Below are 15,858 nucleotides of genomic sequence, written 5' to 3'. Positions count from 1 at the left end.
CTACATATCCATTAGAGCTCGGTTCCTTTCGAAAACCAGCCAGATCCGCACATGTATGCCTAGATTATGGGCCTTGATATTAAAAAAGTGTGTCAACAATTGCTCGTTAACACGATACAGCCTTCAGTTTTGATTGTATCTTGATGAAACTTGTACAGTATTTGTATATCCATTAGAGCTCAGTTCCTGGAAAACCTGATCTGCCCATGTTTCCTGGATTATGGGCCTTGAAATTATTAGATGATGGGCCTTGATAGTATAAAAAATGCTATTTTGTAATAAATGCTTGCGAATATGATACAGTCTTCAGTTTTGAGTATTCAGATACCCATAAGGGGTTGGTTCTTTTCGAAAACAGTGATGTTGACCACACAAACCCAGCCAGCAGGGCATAAGCCATTTTGGCCTCTTGTTTGCTTTGCGAAAATGCATGGAAACCAGTAATATAAGACTACTGAAAAAACATTCAATCGTAGACTTTTTTATTTAAGTTAAAACATTGATGTTTTATGCACTTTTCTTTAACCGTTAGTAACATTAATTTTCGAAGGAAATATGAAATCTGCGATCTGATGTTTTGTCAGCAATCTTTTTACCATTGGTTTGCAGATATTTATGCAAAAATTTGCTCATTCCAAGACAAAACAAAAGTTGTTAAAACGGTATATCTGTGAGAATGCAGCTCTAAATGTTTTGGCAAACATGTTTTTGATTTGGCAGCACAATCAATCTTGAAAATTGCTTGATTTTACTGCTGTATTAGAAATTACAGGGGTACTGAGGGATTTTTTTAGTATTTTTATGGCTTTTTGTGATTCATACAGTCATACTTCATTCCTCTGGGCACAACTAACAAATAGACAAAACAGGAAAATGGTCATTTTAAAAGGTCAAGGACAATACAAGTTGAACAATCATATTGTTCATGGCTTGTATTTTTGGTATATTTTGTTGCATATGCTATAAAAAATTGAAAGTTAAAAATAACTTCATAGTTGAAATGATGGCTTTGAATGGTATTGTCCAATGAGAAACAGCACTATTAAGAAATATGTTAATGGTACTTTATTTTTTTAATCAATTTTAGATATTGTATGAAAATTATTCTCTTATTGTGTACATGAGACCTTTTAAACAGTTATTGACAATATAACAATGTGTTTATGAAACCTTAGATCAAAACTTAAAGCTGCACTTTCACAGATTGTCATTTTAGACACTTTAAAAATTTTGTCTCAAAAATCAGCTGATTTGGTTATCATTCCCTTAATTCAGTCATATTAGATCATTCACAATAGAACCAATCAAAAATGTTTGGTAAGACTGCTGAAAAGTTCATTTACATTAAATTGTTTGTAATGCTATTACCCATAAAACATCATTTTAGCCAACAATATGACAAAATGCAATCTGATCTTTTTTTCAGCAGTCTTATATCACTTAAAATTGGGTTTAGGTATTTCTGCAAAAATGGTCTATTTATAGACCAACAATAAAAGAGTACCGGTAGTCAAAACGATCAATTAGTGAGATTGCAGCTTTAAATACACCTTATTAAGACCGGTGTAAAATTCCAATGGTCTGCATCAATCTTTAAAGCTAACATACTATTTAATTGACGACCATACTTTTTGTTTAAAAGTGTCATGATATGTTTGTACAATGTATTTATATAATTCATTAATGAAGGCAAAACAAATCTGTTTATCTTGTAATTTGTTTTCTATTATTTAAATGACCCAGACAAAAATGGGAACGTCAGTGCTAGTTCTTTTACTTTTAACATCCAATGAAGTTTCTATTGGTGTAGCAGCAAGGAGGTGTTACATTAAGGATGCATCATTTAAACCAAATTATACACGCATATGCACAACATACAGGCGTGTAGCCGCCTATACGTGAATACGAGGCTGAAAAACATGGTTCTGAAAAAAAAATCAACCAAAGTTGCAGTTTGCGAACTTGACTACATGATCCAAAAACTGGTTATTTTTCAGTACTAAATAATGCACATCGGAACTCCCAGAATGCACTAGATTGCACCATGGTTTTCAAAATTTTCTGAGGGGGGCATGCCCCCGAACCACCCAGCACATTTATGAATCCACATGAATAGAGGGGTAGCTACGCCCCTGACATTATTGAAACCATAGTGTGGCTAAACAACACTTGTATGTTTATCCTAGGCAGTGATCTCCCATGGAAATGCAATCGTCAAAGAATCTGAAGGGGATGTTTATATGGACTAGATTGAAATACACCAAGTGTTTAAAAGTTGATTTCAGTCACGAAGAGAATCAACCATACTCCTCACTTGTTGGAGTAAGATGAAAAGTCCACTTTCCGCGGGAAAGAAAGTACATTGAAAATGTTCATTTGATTCAATTGACTTTATCTTTTTTATAAATATGTTGCAATACATAAAATACGTTATTTGTTATGATTGTTTAACCATGTTGAATTTTATTTGGTAAATTTATTAGAGATTTATATATTAAGAAACTCGGTTTTGTAGTATGTGAATGGTTTGGACAGGCTTCCTCAGCCGCTAAAGAGGATATGTTTATGACAAACTTTTTTAAATCTTTCGAACTTGAGTTTTTGAGTGAATATATAAGCGAAGCGTTCAGGGTTTTGAAAATGCATCTTTTACTTGGATTTTATAGATTGTTATTACGAAATAAAGTATTGTGAATCAGACGAAGTGTTAAAGCTAAGCTATTGATGGCTGGAACCCTAAATGTTGATATGTGCTAAAATATATAGTCTTTGAAGTCCAAAATTTTGAAATGCGTTACTAACACGATTCAACAAAAGGCTGTTGCACAATCAGTTGATTGACATAATCTACGAGTATGTGTTATCTGCACCGGCATGGGCTTGCTTCCATCTTTAATCAGATTTATTTTTAATACTTTAATCGTTTTAAAAAAAAATGCAATTGAAGTATAAAAGAAAATCAACCTGGTTACTATTATTTCTGCAATTTCAGTACCAAGGAGTAAAATAAATGTAGGTGTTCAGATGCATTACGAGAAAAAATATGTCTGGTGCCAAAACATGAGAGAGTCTCTTTAAACAGAAAAGTTTAGGCAGATACTCAGTCAGTCAGATGTTCATAATTCTATAAATAAAAGCTTTAAAACGTTGTCATTCCTGTTCATCAGAGGTCGGATGATAAATATAATGCATAGCATCATCGCTCTGGAGAACGAGAACGTTGTATACAGAGTATGTTTAAACTGAACATGCGTCTGTTTATTTCGATGTCATAAAACGTTTAAACTGTTTAAAGGAACTATAACATTATGAAAAAAACAATTCTGATTACAGAAACTCATTTGCTCAATCTTTTCACATCCGCCCCTCCTTCAGAACAGAAATTTAATGGCTTAAACTGTTGGGCCGGGGTAGGTGTACTCCTCTAAATAGTGCATTTATATCTTAATATTGTATTTTTCCCGATATTGACTGAGAATGTATAAACGGACGATTCAAAGGGGTGGAGGGTGGCGCGCGCGCGCGCTGTGACCGACCCCACCCCCTGAATCTGCAATTGAGTACATGCATTAATACCGTCTCCGTAGCCTATTGGTTAAGGCGTTTGCCTATGGAAGTCGTAGTCGTGGGTTCATTCCATGGTACATTTAGCTCGATCCCTTTGCCGCGTGATGCCTGCCTCTCGGTACTTTAAGGATGAAAGTGGTTTAGTGGTGTATGTTTCTGTTTCTAACCCACGACGATGTGGGTTCGATCCCCACCAGGGGTACTATCTCATGGATGGCCTCTCAAAAATGACACAGTAGCAGTTTCTAGCCAGGGAACGGACTCGAGAGTGATTTATCAGATATTCACCTTTAGCAATATCGAGTTTGTTTATGTTAGTTAGATTTAACCAATGAAAGTTGTACCCGTTCATCGGTGCTTTGAAAAATAATTAAAGGACCCTGTTTGAAGTGCTTGCGCTTTCACGGGTAATCCTTGACCAAGTGGTCTAAAGGAATAATTCAGTGTTCTCTAACCTTTAAATCGATTAAAAATTCAATATTATAACCAAGTACCACAGTAGTATAAAAACAGGGGTTCAGCGGCCATTTTGAAAATAGGAACAATAGAAAATGGCTGCGATAGGGGTCCAGGGGTTCCGCGGCCATATTGGAAAAATATTTCTTTAGACGGCAGATGTTTTTCTCAAAGCCGATATTGACGGGATACCGTTAGATGTTGTGAGGCCGTTGTCAATGTGGGTGCTAATTACTGTATTCAAATTTGGCTATGAATGAAGTCCTTCATTTGTGTGCTTTTTCGATAGTAATTATGGATTCGAGAGCGTAGGTCAGAGAATGTTTTCTTTTCAATAAGATCGAGTCAATGCTTTCGTCGGGTAGCTGATAGTTTTAAGATTTTATTGGGGCTTTCAGTAGCTTCACAGCCATTTGACATGAAATGAATTTTAAAAATAGCCGTAAGTGTCAGTGTGGTAACATATTAATTAGCCCTCTCAAATTGTCATTAGCCCTTTCCAATAGAATAATTTGTTAGCACACTGACACTAACACTAATTGGATTATACATTACTATTCGTATTATTAAACCATCAATCTAATCACAAGAAGCCAACAGTTTTTAATGCTTTTATTTCTTAACACAAACGTGAGCAGATGTAGAATAAAACACAATGGTATTAAAATGTAATAATTCTTAATGCTTCTAAAGTTTTTTTGGAATAGTTATGTTAAAACATTTCTTTGAGAGTACTGTTACAATAAAACCTGATGAAAAAAATAGCAGATGTAAAAATAGGCATGATATTAGAAAGTAATTATTTTAAATGCTTTTCAAAACACTTTTTTAGTTACAAAATTTATTGGACTAAACATTACTATTCGTATTATTAAAACCATCAATAACCTATGTAATCACTAGGAGCCAACAAAGTTTTAAATGCTTTTATGTCTAAATATAAATGTGAGCAGATGTAGAAAAAACACAATGGTATTAAAATGTAATCATTCTTAATGCTTCTTAAGCTTTTTGGAATAGTATGTTAAACATTTCTTTGAGAGTACTGTCACAATAAAACCTGATGAAAATAAAAAATAACAGATGTAAAAATAGGTATGAAATTAGAAAGTAATGATTTTTAATGCTTTTCAAAATACTTTTTCAGTTACAAAATTACAAGACTTGTTTTGTAAACAATGCCTATCATTAAAAGTTACACAATCTGCCCATAAAACAACAATATAAATCACAGTGTACATCTATTTGAGAATAATACTATTTACAACAATAAGTAACAACAAATACATAACAGAGTATGGCTTTCAAGTATCAATAAATATGTTTGGAAGATAACCAATACAAATCAGTATACAGCTCTTTGAGAATCATAGAATGAATGTATATGTTATTGAAATAGTTTTGTTAAAAACTGTTAATGAGGAATGATTAGAATGAGTAACAATAAAAACCAAAACGTTTCAATTATGAAAATTACATGACTAGCTTTTAGAAAAATTCTGAACCATTACTCATGACTTATAAGTAACAACAATCACAGTATACAGCTATTTGAGCACAATAAAAACAAGGTTCACATTTTAAAATGTTTCATATCAAAACTGATGAGGTAAAAAGTGAATATCATAACTTATAATGAGGATGAGGGTTTTTTTTTTTTTGTAAAACAATTTAAAATTGTAAACACTAAAGTTATAACAGCAAAAATGTTTTAATACTTAAAAAATGATATAACTTTAGAAAATGAGGTTCACATAAAACAACAACACAAATCACAGTGTACAGCTATTTGAGCATAATACTATTTACAACAATAAGTAACAACAAATACATAACAGAGTATGGCTTTCAAGTATCAATAAATATGTTTGGAAGATAACCAATACAAATCAGTATACAGCTCTTTGAGAATCATAGAATGAATGTATATGTTATTGAAATAGTTTTGTTAAAAACTGTTAATGAGGAATGATTAGAATGAGTAACAATAAAAACCAAAACGTTTCAATTATGAAAATTACATGACTAGCTTTTAGAAAAATTCTGAACCATTACTCATGACTTATAAGTAACAACAATCACAGTATACAGCTATTTGAGCACAATAAAAACAAGATTCACATTTTACAATGTTTCATATCAAAACTGATGAGGTAAAAAGTGAATATCATAACTTATAATGAGGATGAGGGTTTTTATAAAACAATTTAAAATTGTAAACACTAAAGTTATAACAGCAAAAATGTTTTAATACTAGTTAGCCACTTTGGAAAGAACATTAAACTATGTGAAAGAAAATGAAAAAAAAAAAAAAAAATCTAATTATATGCCAAACGTTCAGGTTGTCTTCGATCTCTCAATGGATATCTCCTAGCAGGTAGTTCGAGATTTGCAAACTTTCTCATAATCTTATCATGTAAAAGTAAAATTACTTCTATGAAAATGTCAGTGAAAGAATAAAACACAAGGCTGATGATGGTTGTTGTGATGAAAACAATCATATCTAAAACAGAATAAATGATGATACATGAAATGATGATACACGAAATGAACCTTCAGAATCATTGAATTTTTTTTCAGAGTTATTCACATTTAGCCCTAGAATATTCAACAATTGAGCTATCCTCTGAAATTGATCTTAAAGGCTGTGAAATCACAACCTCTCTCAACTCAATACTCCCTCCGTTTCGTCTTTGGCACCTCCCTCTACACATACACACACAAACAAACGCAAGTAATACAAACAGCAATGCAGTCATGATGGGGAGGATGATGGAGAGGATAGGGTAACGTGCTATGAATAAAAAAATGATGATATTCTTTATATAATAAAAGTTATCTCATATAATGCCATAAAATAAATGATTCTTATCAAGGCATCTATGAAATAGATCTACTTTTATTGATTCAAACCATTATCTTACATCTAATGGAGGATACATGAAAAGCTAAAACAAAAATGGATAAAGCAAATGAAAATTCATAGATACCTGAAATAGATATTTCCTCATGATATGTTGTCAAGGGTGGAGTGCTGTAGGTTGTAGTGGCATATGTTAAGATTGGCACAGGTAGAGCAGTTACATCATCTAAAACACAAGTATTGAAAAAACAATAACAAATATTGAAAAAATGGTTGTGATATGTTGACCTTTTTTAGATTTCCATTCAGACTTAAAAGCAGCTTATAGTAATTTTGATGATAGCTGAATGCTAACATGAATTGATTTTAAGTCTTGAGTGATTTATGAAAAGCCGAAAAAAGAGCAAAATGAATAATAATTAACACCTGAAATCGGTATTTCTTCCACATCATTATCCATTCTTGGGAGTCGAGTGGTGTGGGTTGCAGAAGCATGAGTTGATAGTTCATCACCGGGCTAAAAATAAATAAGTGGATTCTTGTTTATTTATGTTTTATCAACTTCAATGTTTTTGAACATTTAATATTGATGGTGTCTATATTACACTATGAGAGGAAGTTGGCATAGTAAAAATCAAACAGTATTGATTCAACCAGTGAGAGCATTGAAAATGTCTGGAACGTCATAGGTGACTGCATTCAAGCATGTGACTATTAGCATTTATAGCGATACTTTTTATTGAGGGCATTAGTTATGATATTACATATATAAAAACACTCGCTGTTCATTGATACTTACAGGACATGTAAGTAACTTCCGGTCCGGCTGGATGATTGTCAATGCCCTATTCCCCACTATATCTTCACATGCCAGAAATGCTCCTTTAGATTGAATCGTTGATAGACTTGGCATGTTTACAACATCGATCACGGACCCCGCTTCAAACCCTGTCATCAACACAACTCTTCCAGCATCTCTATTGCTGAACGTATAGTGTCCAACACCTTTACCTTCGCACATTAGGCTATTAAAAGCCTCAGAACACACATCTTTGTCATTATAATGATTTCCTACGACGCTTGACCAAAGCAAACAAAGAACCAACACCGACATTTTTTGCATATTGCGGGAACTTGCGCGCGAACTTGCGCATGCATTTATTTACCTCAAAGAAAATAACAGAAAAGAAAAAAACATACATAAAACCCGGCTCAGCGTATCAATGCCAATGAATGTCATATCATTTCGTATATTTTTGTTATGCGAATATCGTTTTATTACTTTAAAGCGCATCTTTATAATGCACTTTAAAAACGTTTGTTTTTGTTGTTGTGTAGTTATGTTATAAAGCGATATTTGGTGTTCAGGAGCAGGTGTATGGGATATAAAATGACTTGATGCTTAAAAAATCAAAAACCGAAATAAAAGGCTCAAGATGATTTTGAAAACGAGTCACGCCAAATTAAAATAAAGCATTTGAGCAGATATTTTTAAGTTTACCAATCATCAACAAGAATTGGACGACTATACAATTATATGATATTCTATTAACCAATCAACAAGTTAGTTGCTGGTGTGGGAGAACCCCTCTCTATCCCACCTAGATTGAGGACGCTATAAATAGAGAGTGTAACATGTTGTTTTCACCGTGCTTTTTTAACTTTCAAAAGAACACACCAAAACATGAGCTTCACAATAAAAAGAAGCGGAAGTGGCCATGTGGCAAAAGCAGATTCTAGGATTGGAACGAAGAAATTACTTTGTATAACCCCATTTTTGGGTGAAACATTCATTCACATTCATGATATTACAAAGAATAAAAAAATATCATTTAGCTATGAAGAATATGTGATATTCTGGGATATGAGAGAGGAGGTGGAGCGGATCCACACGCTCCTCCACGAGAGGGTAAGTCTTTATACTTCGCTTATTCAAGTTTCAACATTAAAATATATATTCTTACGTTATACATATGATCGCGTTTATACTCTTTGTACTCATATATTAAACACTTGTTACAGACACCACCATCGTCACCGATGAGCGCAGCTCAAGCGGTAAGTCTTTATACTTCACTTATTCAAGTTTCAACATTAAAATATATATTCTTACGTTATACATATGATCGCGTTTATACTCGTTGTACTAATATATTAAACACTTGTTACAGACACCACCGCCGATGAGCACAGCTCAAGCGGTAAGTCTTTATACTTCACTTATTCAAGTTTCAACATTAATATATATATTCTTACTTTATACATATGATCGCGTTTATACTCGTTGTACTCATATATTAAACACTTGTTACAGACACCGCCACCGATGAGCACAGCTCAAGCAGTAAGTCTTTTTACTTCACTTATTCAAGTTTCAACATTAATATATATATTCTTACTTTATACATATGATCGCGTTTATACTCGTTGTACTCATATATTAAACACTTGTTACAGACACCACCACCGCCACCGATGAGCACAGCTCAAGCAGTAAGTCTTTTTACTTCGCTTATTCAAGTTTCAACATTAAAATATATATTCTTATGTTATACATATGATCGCGTTTATACTCGTTGTACTCATATATTAAACACTTGTTACAGACACCACCACCACCACCGCCGATGAGCGCAGCTCAAGCGGTAAGTCTTTATACTTCACTTATTCAAGTTTCAACATTAATATATATATTCTTACTTTATACATATGATCGCGTTTATACTCGTTGTACTAATATATTAAACACTTGTTACAGACACCACCACCGCCGCCGATGAGCGCAGCTCAAGCGGTAAGGTTTAATTTTCATATTTTGTTACTTCAGTTTGGAATTGATATTTACAAAGGATTCACATTAATCCAAAATTCAAAATGAAGATGGTGATTTAAAAATGTGAATACTTTGTTTTAGGAAACCCTCGCAACCACAGAATGGACCGAAGTTGTAAGTTTTAATTCTCATAATAACAAAGGATTAACATTAAACATAAATTGAAATGAAGATGGTGATATTTTAATGTTTTGTTAGTGTTTTTAAATGTGAATCCTTTGTTTTAGGAAACCCTTGCAGCAACTGAATTCCTCATGGGGGAGGAGTTGTATTTTGCAGTTCCCGTAAGGATTTTTATATATAATAACAATTATTAACACATTTTATTTCTCTTTTTCATATTTATTGTAAATACATATAAATATTTAATTTCATGTTTTTTTATACATACATTTGTAGCGTAAACACTAAAACTAAACCATATTGAAAAAAGTCACGTAAAAGCAAATCATCATCAAATGTATAATGTTTGAAGATAATACTCGGCAATGTTTTGGTTTCAGGTGAATTTGCCGCAATAAAAAGTGACACCTTCGCCGCTGCCGCCGATATTTAAATGTTGTAAATAATTAGAAAATAAACATGTCAATGTTTGAAAAACGTCTTCACCTATTGCTTCTTACAGAGGAGGATGGAATTCATCTTCATATGCGTTTACTGTATTTTATAATGACCGTAGGCATAGGAATGGATCCCGTCCTCTAAAAGAAATCTCTTATCATCGAAACTAGACAATCCAACCTTATTTATTTTTTCTAGATAAATTTCATGATTGTGGCTGCGAAATGAATGCATTCTTGAAAACAATTTAGTAGATTTAAATAATACATTTTTATAATGTTGCATTCTAAACTCTTTTTCAACAACCACTTTTGATATTCCCTTTGCTCTCTTCTCAGTGGAATTATTGCATTTGAATGCATACATTTTCGATCGAAGCCCACACACTTCAGAGATACATTTTTCATTTGTCTCACTCTTCATCTTTCCCATTACCTTTTTGTTTTTATCGCTATATAAAAAATGATCTTTAGGGAAATCTGAAGTGTCAAACAAATGTGAATGTGCATACATATCTTGGAATAAGTCTTCAGTTTCAACATTAATCAGAAAAGAATCAGTATCAGTTAGTTGCAAATGAACTTTATTAGCATATTGCTTTTTTAAGTGATTATAATAAAAATCATACATTGTATGCTTCGACAAATCTAACACAGTCATTCCGATATAAATTGGTTTGTTCAGTTTCACACTCAAACGATTTAATTCAACACCAACGAGATCTTCGGAGAAAATGCGATGCATCTTGTATGTTGACTTTGCAGACATTTTTTTCAACCTTTTACTCGTGTGCACCAATTCGACATTTCTGTGTTTCCTCAAATTCTCCATGGTTTTTCCTGAAGAAAAAAAGTTTTGATTAAAAACAGGTGTGTAACTTTTTTCACATTTGAAAATTAATATATAAAAGCACGTAAGTCGTATTTAATATTTAGGGGAAGTAACTCAACCATTTGCTATAAATTTAATTAATGGTTGTGTTTAACCTTTAAAATAATTTGTTTGTTGTAAAATTAACTAAGTAATGGAAAAGTAATGGATAAATTGGTAAGTCTAAATGTGAATTATATTTACCAAACACTGAATTATTCATCAGCTTGAAGAAGTTCTTCTCAAACGTTGATTTTGCATTTTGTCTCATTGCTGTGTTGAATTCTACGTAAGGTTTCATAAAATCTTCTTGTTGAAATCCAAGCACACGATGTATTTTTTTCAATTTCAGACCAAGTTGAAGGTACAATTGCAAGTTTCGATAATGTAAAACATATTTGTGTTTGTCTTCAAGAGTGGTAAGTAATTTTTCTATTTTAGCTCTGGGTGGAAATTTATCTGAAGTGTTGTGAAGTTTTTTCCAAACGTTTTGTGCATAAGGTGATAACTTTTCATTTGGAATAAACTCTCTTTCGGGGGCCAAGGGATAGTCATTATGACTATCATGTAATTGGAGTGGATATTCTAAATCTACTTCTAAAATGTATCCTTTAGATGAGTCCTCTGACACCTTTTGAACATTAAATGATTCAATTTCATCATTAGTCAAAAATGTAAACATACCTGTTGGTAATTTTTGTGACATGCTATAACCATACAAATTATTAACATCATAATAGGCTAAAAATGTTTTTTTCTTAGATGCATCATAACTTTCTAGATACGGGTTGTTCGCCTTAAAATATCTGTTAGAAATTTGACTGATTCCACCACGAATACCCTTTTCAATGAACAAAATTTTGTCTATATCTGTCAATAATTCCAACGTTACCCCTGTCTTTTTTAGCATTGCCGACCAACTTAAACCAGGACTTGTATAAAAATGGCATGGATCAAGATGATAGCATTGTTGGGACATATTCCGAAATTCTTCGAAAACATCAGCCAGCAATAACACATCAGTTTTAAGGTAAATATCATGATATTCCCCCAATGACTTTAGATTACATGTTTGAAAAACATGTTTTGCATGCTCATATTCTTGGTCAGAAATTGTAGTATTCTTTATAATCGAGTAAAATGCTTCTTTTGGAGGAAATTGAGTTTCTTTAAATTTTTCCCAATTATTCATATAATCATAGGGATATACCCCTTTTCTAAGTAAAAGCTCTGTATTATTTTTTATTTCACTTTGAAAGTGTTTAAACAATGTCAAACCTTTTTGAACTAAATTTGCAACAAGCGTTTCTAATGACGAGGGTAAAAAAGCAAAGGAATCAATAAAACGAAGATTTCCAAGACTGAAACTGATATATTTCTCAATGGTTTGTGGGATGCATTTTATTTTCTTACCTTTAAAAGAACCAAGGCTTTGACATAGTAAATGACTATCAAAATTTTTTAAGTTATGGAAGATGACTGGGATAAAATTGACTTGTTTACATTGTAAATTACAATTGGTGTGAGCTGCACCTATATAGTTTCCTGATGTATGATCATGATGTCTCACTTTTATACTGTTGTTTGTGAAATACTTTTGACATAAACAACATTTATCAGCTCCATTGAAAGACTTTTCTTCATGGTTAGAAAGATTTAATGGTTTGATAGTTTGAAGATGTTGGTATATTTCATTACTTTCTTTTAAAAGACATTCTATTAGTTTTCTGGATGCATCGAGGCCTCTGTATGTCACTGTTTCTTTGGTGAAATTCGGGTCTGTGGAAACTATTTTATAAGCAAAAGAGCAGGGTTCCAACAGTTGAACTTTATTCGTAGATCCTTTTGAATTGTCATTTAAAGGCTTGTTTAAAGTTTCAAAATCTGCATAAATGACATATGGAACATGTAATGTTTTTTCAAAGTCTCTAAATTCAAGAAAACAGTTTTTAATGGTTGGTAATTCAATTTTTTGCTCACCATGAACTTGACAATAGGGTAGATGTTCTTCAAGTGCTGATTCTTTAACAAAGCCATGTAAACAATAATGACAATAAAAGTAACCACTTTTGCTCTTTCTTTGAGCATCTAAGAACTTATTTAAGTTTTGAATGAGAACATAGTGGCTTTTGTTTTTTAAATGCAAAAGCAATAGATTAATTTTGTGTTGTCTTCCCTGCTGCTTTGTTATGCGAAAGGGTAAAATTTCATTGTCCTCAAAAGTAAACACATTAATCGATATTGAAGAATTTTGTTTTTCAAACTTATTGATTTGATTCACAGAAACAGGATAATTTATTCCCTCCATGTTTAATTCATGTTCAAAAGGTTCATAACTACTTACCAGAGGAGAATCAGAAGGATGCATAAATGCTAGGATGCTCCAAATAAAACACTTTTCATCCAAATTTCTTATATTTAAAAGACTGCGAGAACACCTTAAAGATTTAGGTAATTCAATATAGCTAGATCCTCGTAGAGGAGAATAAGTAACAGTATGGATAGTTATATGAATAACTTTTTTGAGTATCCACCCAGAGCTTTCTCTAACATATTTTTCAAAACTTTCAAACATTTTTTGAAAACTTTCAATTATATCCTGTTCTTCAAAAGTTGATAGGTTCAAAGTTCTATATGTCGTGCTTCGAAAGTAAGGATTGGATGATTGCTGTCCTTCCGGAGTATCTTTAATCAATTCTACTTGTATTGTTAAATACCATTTTATGGCATTGTTTTGTAATTGTGCTTTAAGAATATCTTGAACTTTCGTTTTTTCATTTGCAAAGAAAGTCAGCATGTCAAACTGCTCATGTTGATTCGGTTGAATAGTAAAATCTTGTACATTTTTATCAATAGCATGTGCATAGTCATGCTCAATTGTTGCTTTGGAAGGATTATTAGTCATCGATTGTGTAGAGTTTAAAGAAGGCATCGCTCTAGTAGAGTTGCTGTGTTGAGGTGGGAGTCTTTCTGCTGATGAACTCTTTGCATATTCATGGTCATATGTTTTGTTTACAGGGCTGCTTGGACTCTGAGCATAGTTGTGATCAAACGTTGGTTGTAGTGGTGTGGATTGTGTTGCCGCTAGCGAAGATGTCTCTGAAGGTGTCTCCGAGTCGTCTGCATTTATGTTCTTTGCTGAAATGGTAGGTATGCTAGTATTTGTTAATTTAGCTTTTCCTCTACCTTTTTGATCATGTTGTTTCATATGTTTATTTAAATAATCCTTCTGTCTGAATTTTTTATCACAAAACTGACAGTTGAAGAATGTTTTGTGCGATAATGTATGTTCAGTCAGTGTTCTGTTGTTAACAAATGTTTTTGAACAAACACTACATTGAAGTGTTGTTTTTAACTTTTTTTATGTTCAATGTCTTCCATGGCATCTAATTTTCTTTTCAATAATTTAATTTGTTCCCGTAAGATCATATTTTCTGCTTTAAGCACATCTTTTCCTTGAGGCTCAGGGTTAAGGTCCGCCATGTCTGAATGCTAACTCAAAACTGAATTCTAACTCAAAACTGAAACTAGTACCAATAACATCTGCTAAGTTCCACCTGCATGAAATTTGAATATCAATACAGATCATAAATGATCCAGTTGAGCTTTTGTTCTTTTCTTTTTAAAGGCAATATTTTTTTGGAGGCATTGTTTTTCTTCCTGATATCTTTTTGATTAAAGTCTTTTTTTCTAGAAGCATTTTTTATTTTCACAACTGGTAGTAATTCCCTCTTTATATGTATTGATTTCCCTCCAATTGGAAATGTGTTTTCAAAGTGATTTGTTGGTTGTTTTATAAAGAGTTTTTTTGTAGGAACTAGTTCTGAGTGATTTTTTAATTCAGTTTTTGTAGTGTTATGACTTTCTTCTTCCAATGATATTTTCCCGCCTTTTTGATTCACATCAATTTCCAATGGAGAATCACGCCTGTTATCCTTTTCTTTGAATTTCGATATTAAATGTTCATACTTTGATTTGGAAACCAACACTAATTCTTGAGCCATGTCCTGCACGGGTTTAATAGTAAAATTATTTGTTTAAAATATTTTAATAGAAGCGCTTTCCTTTTTCTTCGAGATAATCCTTTTGACACAACTTTGCGTATGATATTCTTATATCGTTTTAAAGTCTTTTTAACAGGATTTGAAAGTGCTAATGTCCCCATTAGAGTATTATAAATTACCTCAATAACTGCATCCATCTGTGATTTTGTTATATTTTTTAAAAGTATTTTTTGCTGTTTTTTCTCTGTGTTTAACAGAAAATTTAAAAAAGTTTTTTTCTTTTTTCATTTTATCACTCATATTTTTCTTTCACAGGACGAAACACAATCAATGTCTGAGAAGGGAATATGTCAGTACGAAGTTTATAAAGCTGGTTTGAGTGAGGACTCACATCAACAAGTAAATAACTATATTTATTCCTTACTGCTTTCTTATATGCATCCATAAAATATTTGCTGTCACCTGCAAACATTTGCCTTGCTAATGTTTGAATCTGTAGTTGATCTCTTTGATTATTAAACAGTATGAAATAATGACTGTTTAAACTGATGGTGCGAAAATACTTACCACCAGAAAATAGATTTTGAACAACATAAAACACTGAATAATCTTTATGATGACTATAAATGGTAAACAAGTTCACTATATCCACACTTTCCGAAGCCTTTTGTGCTAAATCATCTAAAACTAAAATTTTAAAACCT

The 15,858-nt window shown here is 32.3% G+C and overlaps 2 protein-coding genes and 1 long non-coding RNA gene across 4 annotated transcripts; 2 read left to right on the top strand and 1 right to left on the bottom strand.

Annotated features, from left to right (window-relative positions):
* Positions 1 to 6,137: 6,137 nt before the first annotated feature.
* LOC128233576 (uncharacterized) lies at positions 6,138 to 8,009 on the bottom strand. Its single transcript, XM_052947315.1, has 4 exons — positions 7,686 to 8,009; positions 7,313 to 7,403; positions 7,014 to 7,112; positions 6,138 to 6,817 (listed from the first exon to the last, which is right to left on the bottom strand). The coding sequence occupies exons 1-4, from the start codon at positions 8,007 to 8,009 to the stop codon at positions 6,606 to 6,608; spliced, it is 726 nt and encodes a 241-aa protein (XP_052803275.1). The 3' UTR covers positions 6,138 to 6,605.
* An 855-nt stretch (positions 8,010 to 8,864) lies between these two features.
* LOC128233579 (arp2/3 complex-activating protein rickA-like) lies at positions 8,865 to 10,329 on the top strand. 2 transcript variants are annotated; one of them, XM_052947319.1, is made up of 8 exons: positions 8,865 to 8,944; positions 9,058 to 9,087; positions 9,344 to 9,379; positions 9,493 to 9,531; positions 9,645 to 9,680; positions 9,801 to 9,833; positions 9,947 to 10,003; positions 10,223 to 10,329. In XM_052947319.1, exons 1-8 carry the CDS (start codon positions 8,927 to 8,929, stop codon positions 10,238 to 10,240), a joined length of 267 nt encoding a protein of 88 aa, XP_052803279.1. In that variant the 5' UTR covers positions 8,865 to 8,926; the 3' UTR covers positions 10,241 to 10,329. The 2 variants fall into 2 exon arrangements, with proteins under 2 accessions (XP_052803279.1, XP_052803280.1); XM_052947320.1 differs by lacking the exons at positions 8,865 to 8,944; positions 9,058 to 9,087 and adding an exon at positions 9,208 to 9,230.
* A 1,004-nt stretch (positions 10,330 to 11,333) lies between these two features.
* Positions 11,334 to 15,553, top strand: LOC128233580 (uncharacterized). The gene is made up of 4 exons (XR_008260727.1): positions 11,334 to 11,569; positions 12,058 to 12,180; positions 14,169 to 14,296; positions 15,470 to 15,553. It is a non-coding gene; the product is annotated as an uncharacterized LOC128233580 (long non-coding RNA).
* Positions 15,554 to 15,858: the final 305 nt, after the last annotated feature.

Source organism: Mya arenaria, chromosome 5 (assembly GCF_026914265.1).
Source record: "Mya arenaria isolate MELC-2E11 chromosome 5, ASM2691426v1".
Classification (NCBI taxonomy): Eukaryota; Metazoa; Mollusca; class Bivalvia; order Myida; family Myidae; genus Mya; species Mya arenaria.
This window is presented reverse-complemented; position numbering and strand designations above follow the sequence as displayed.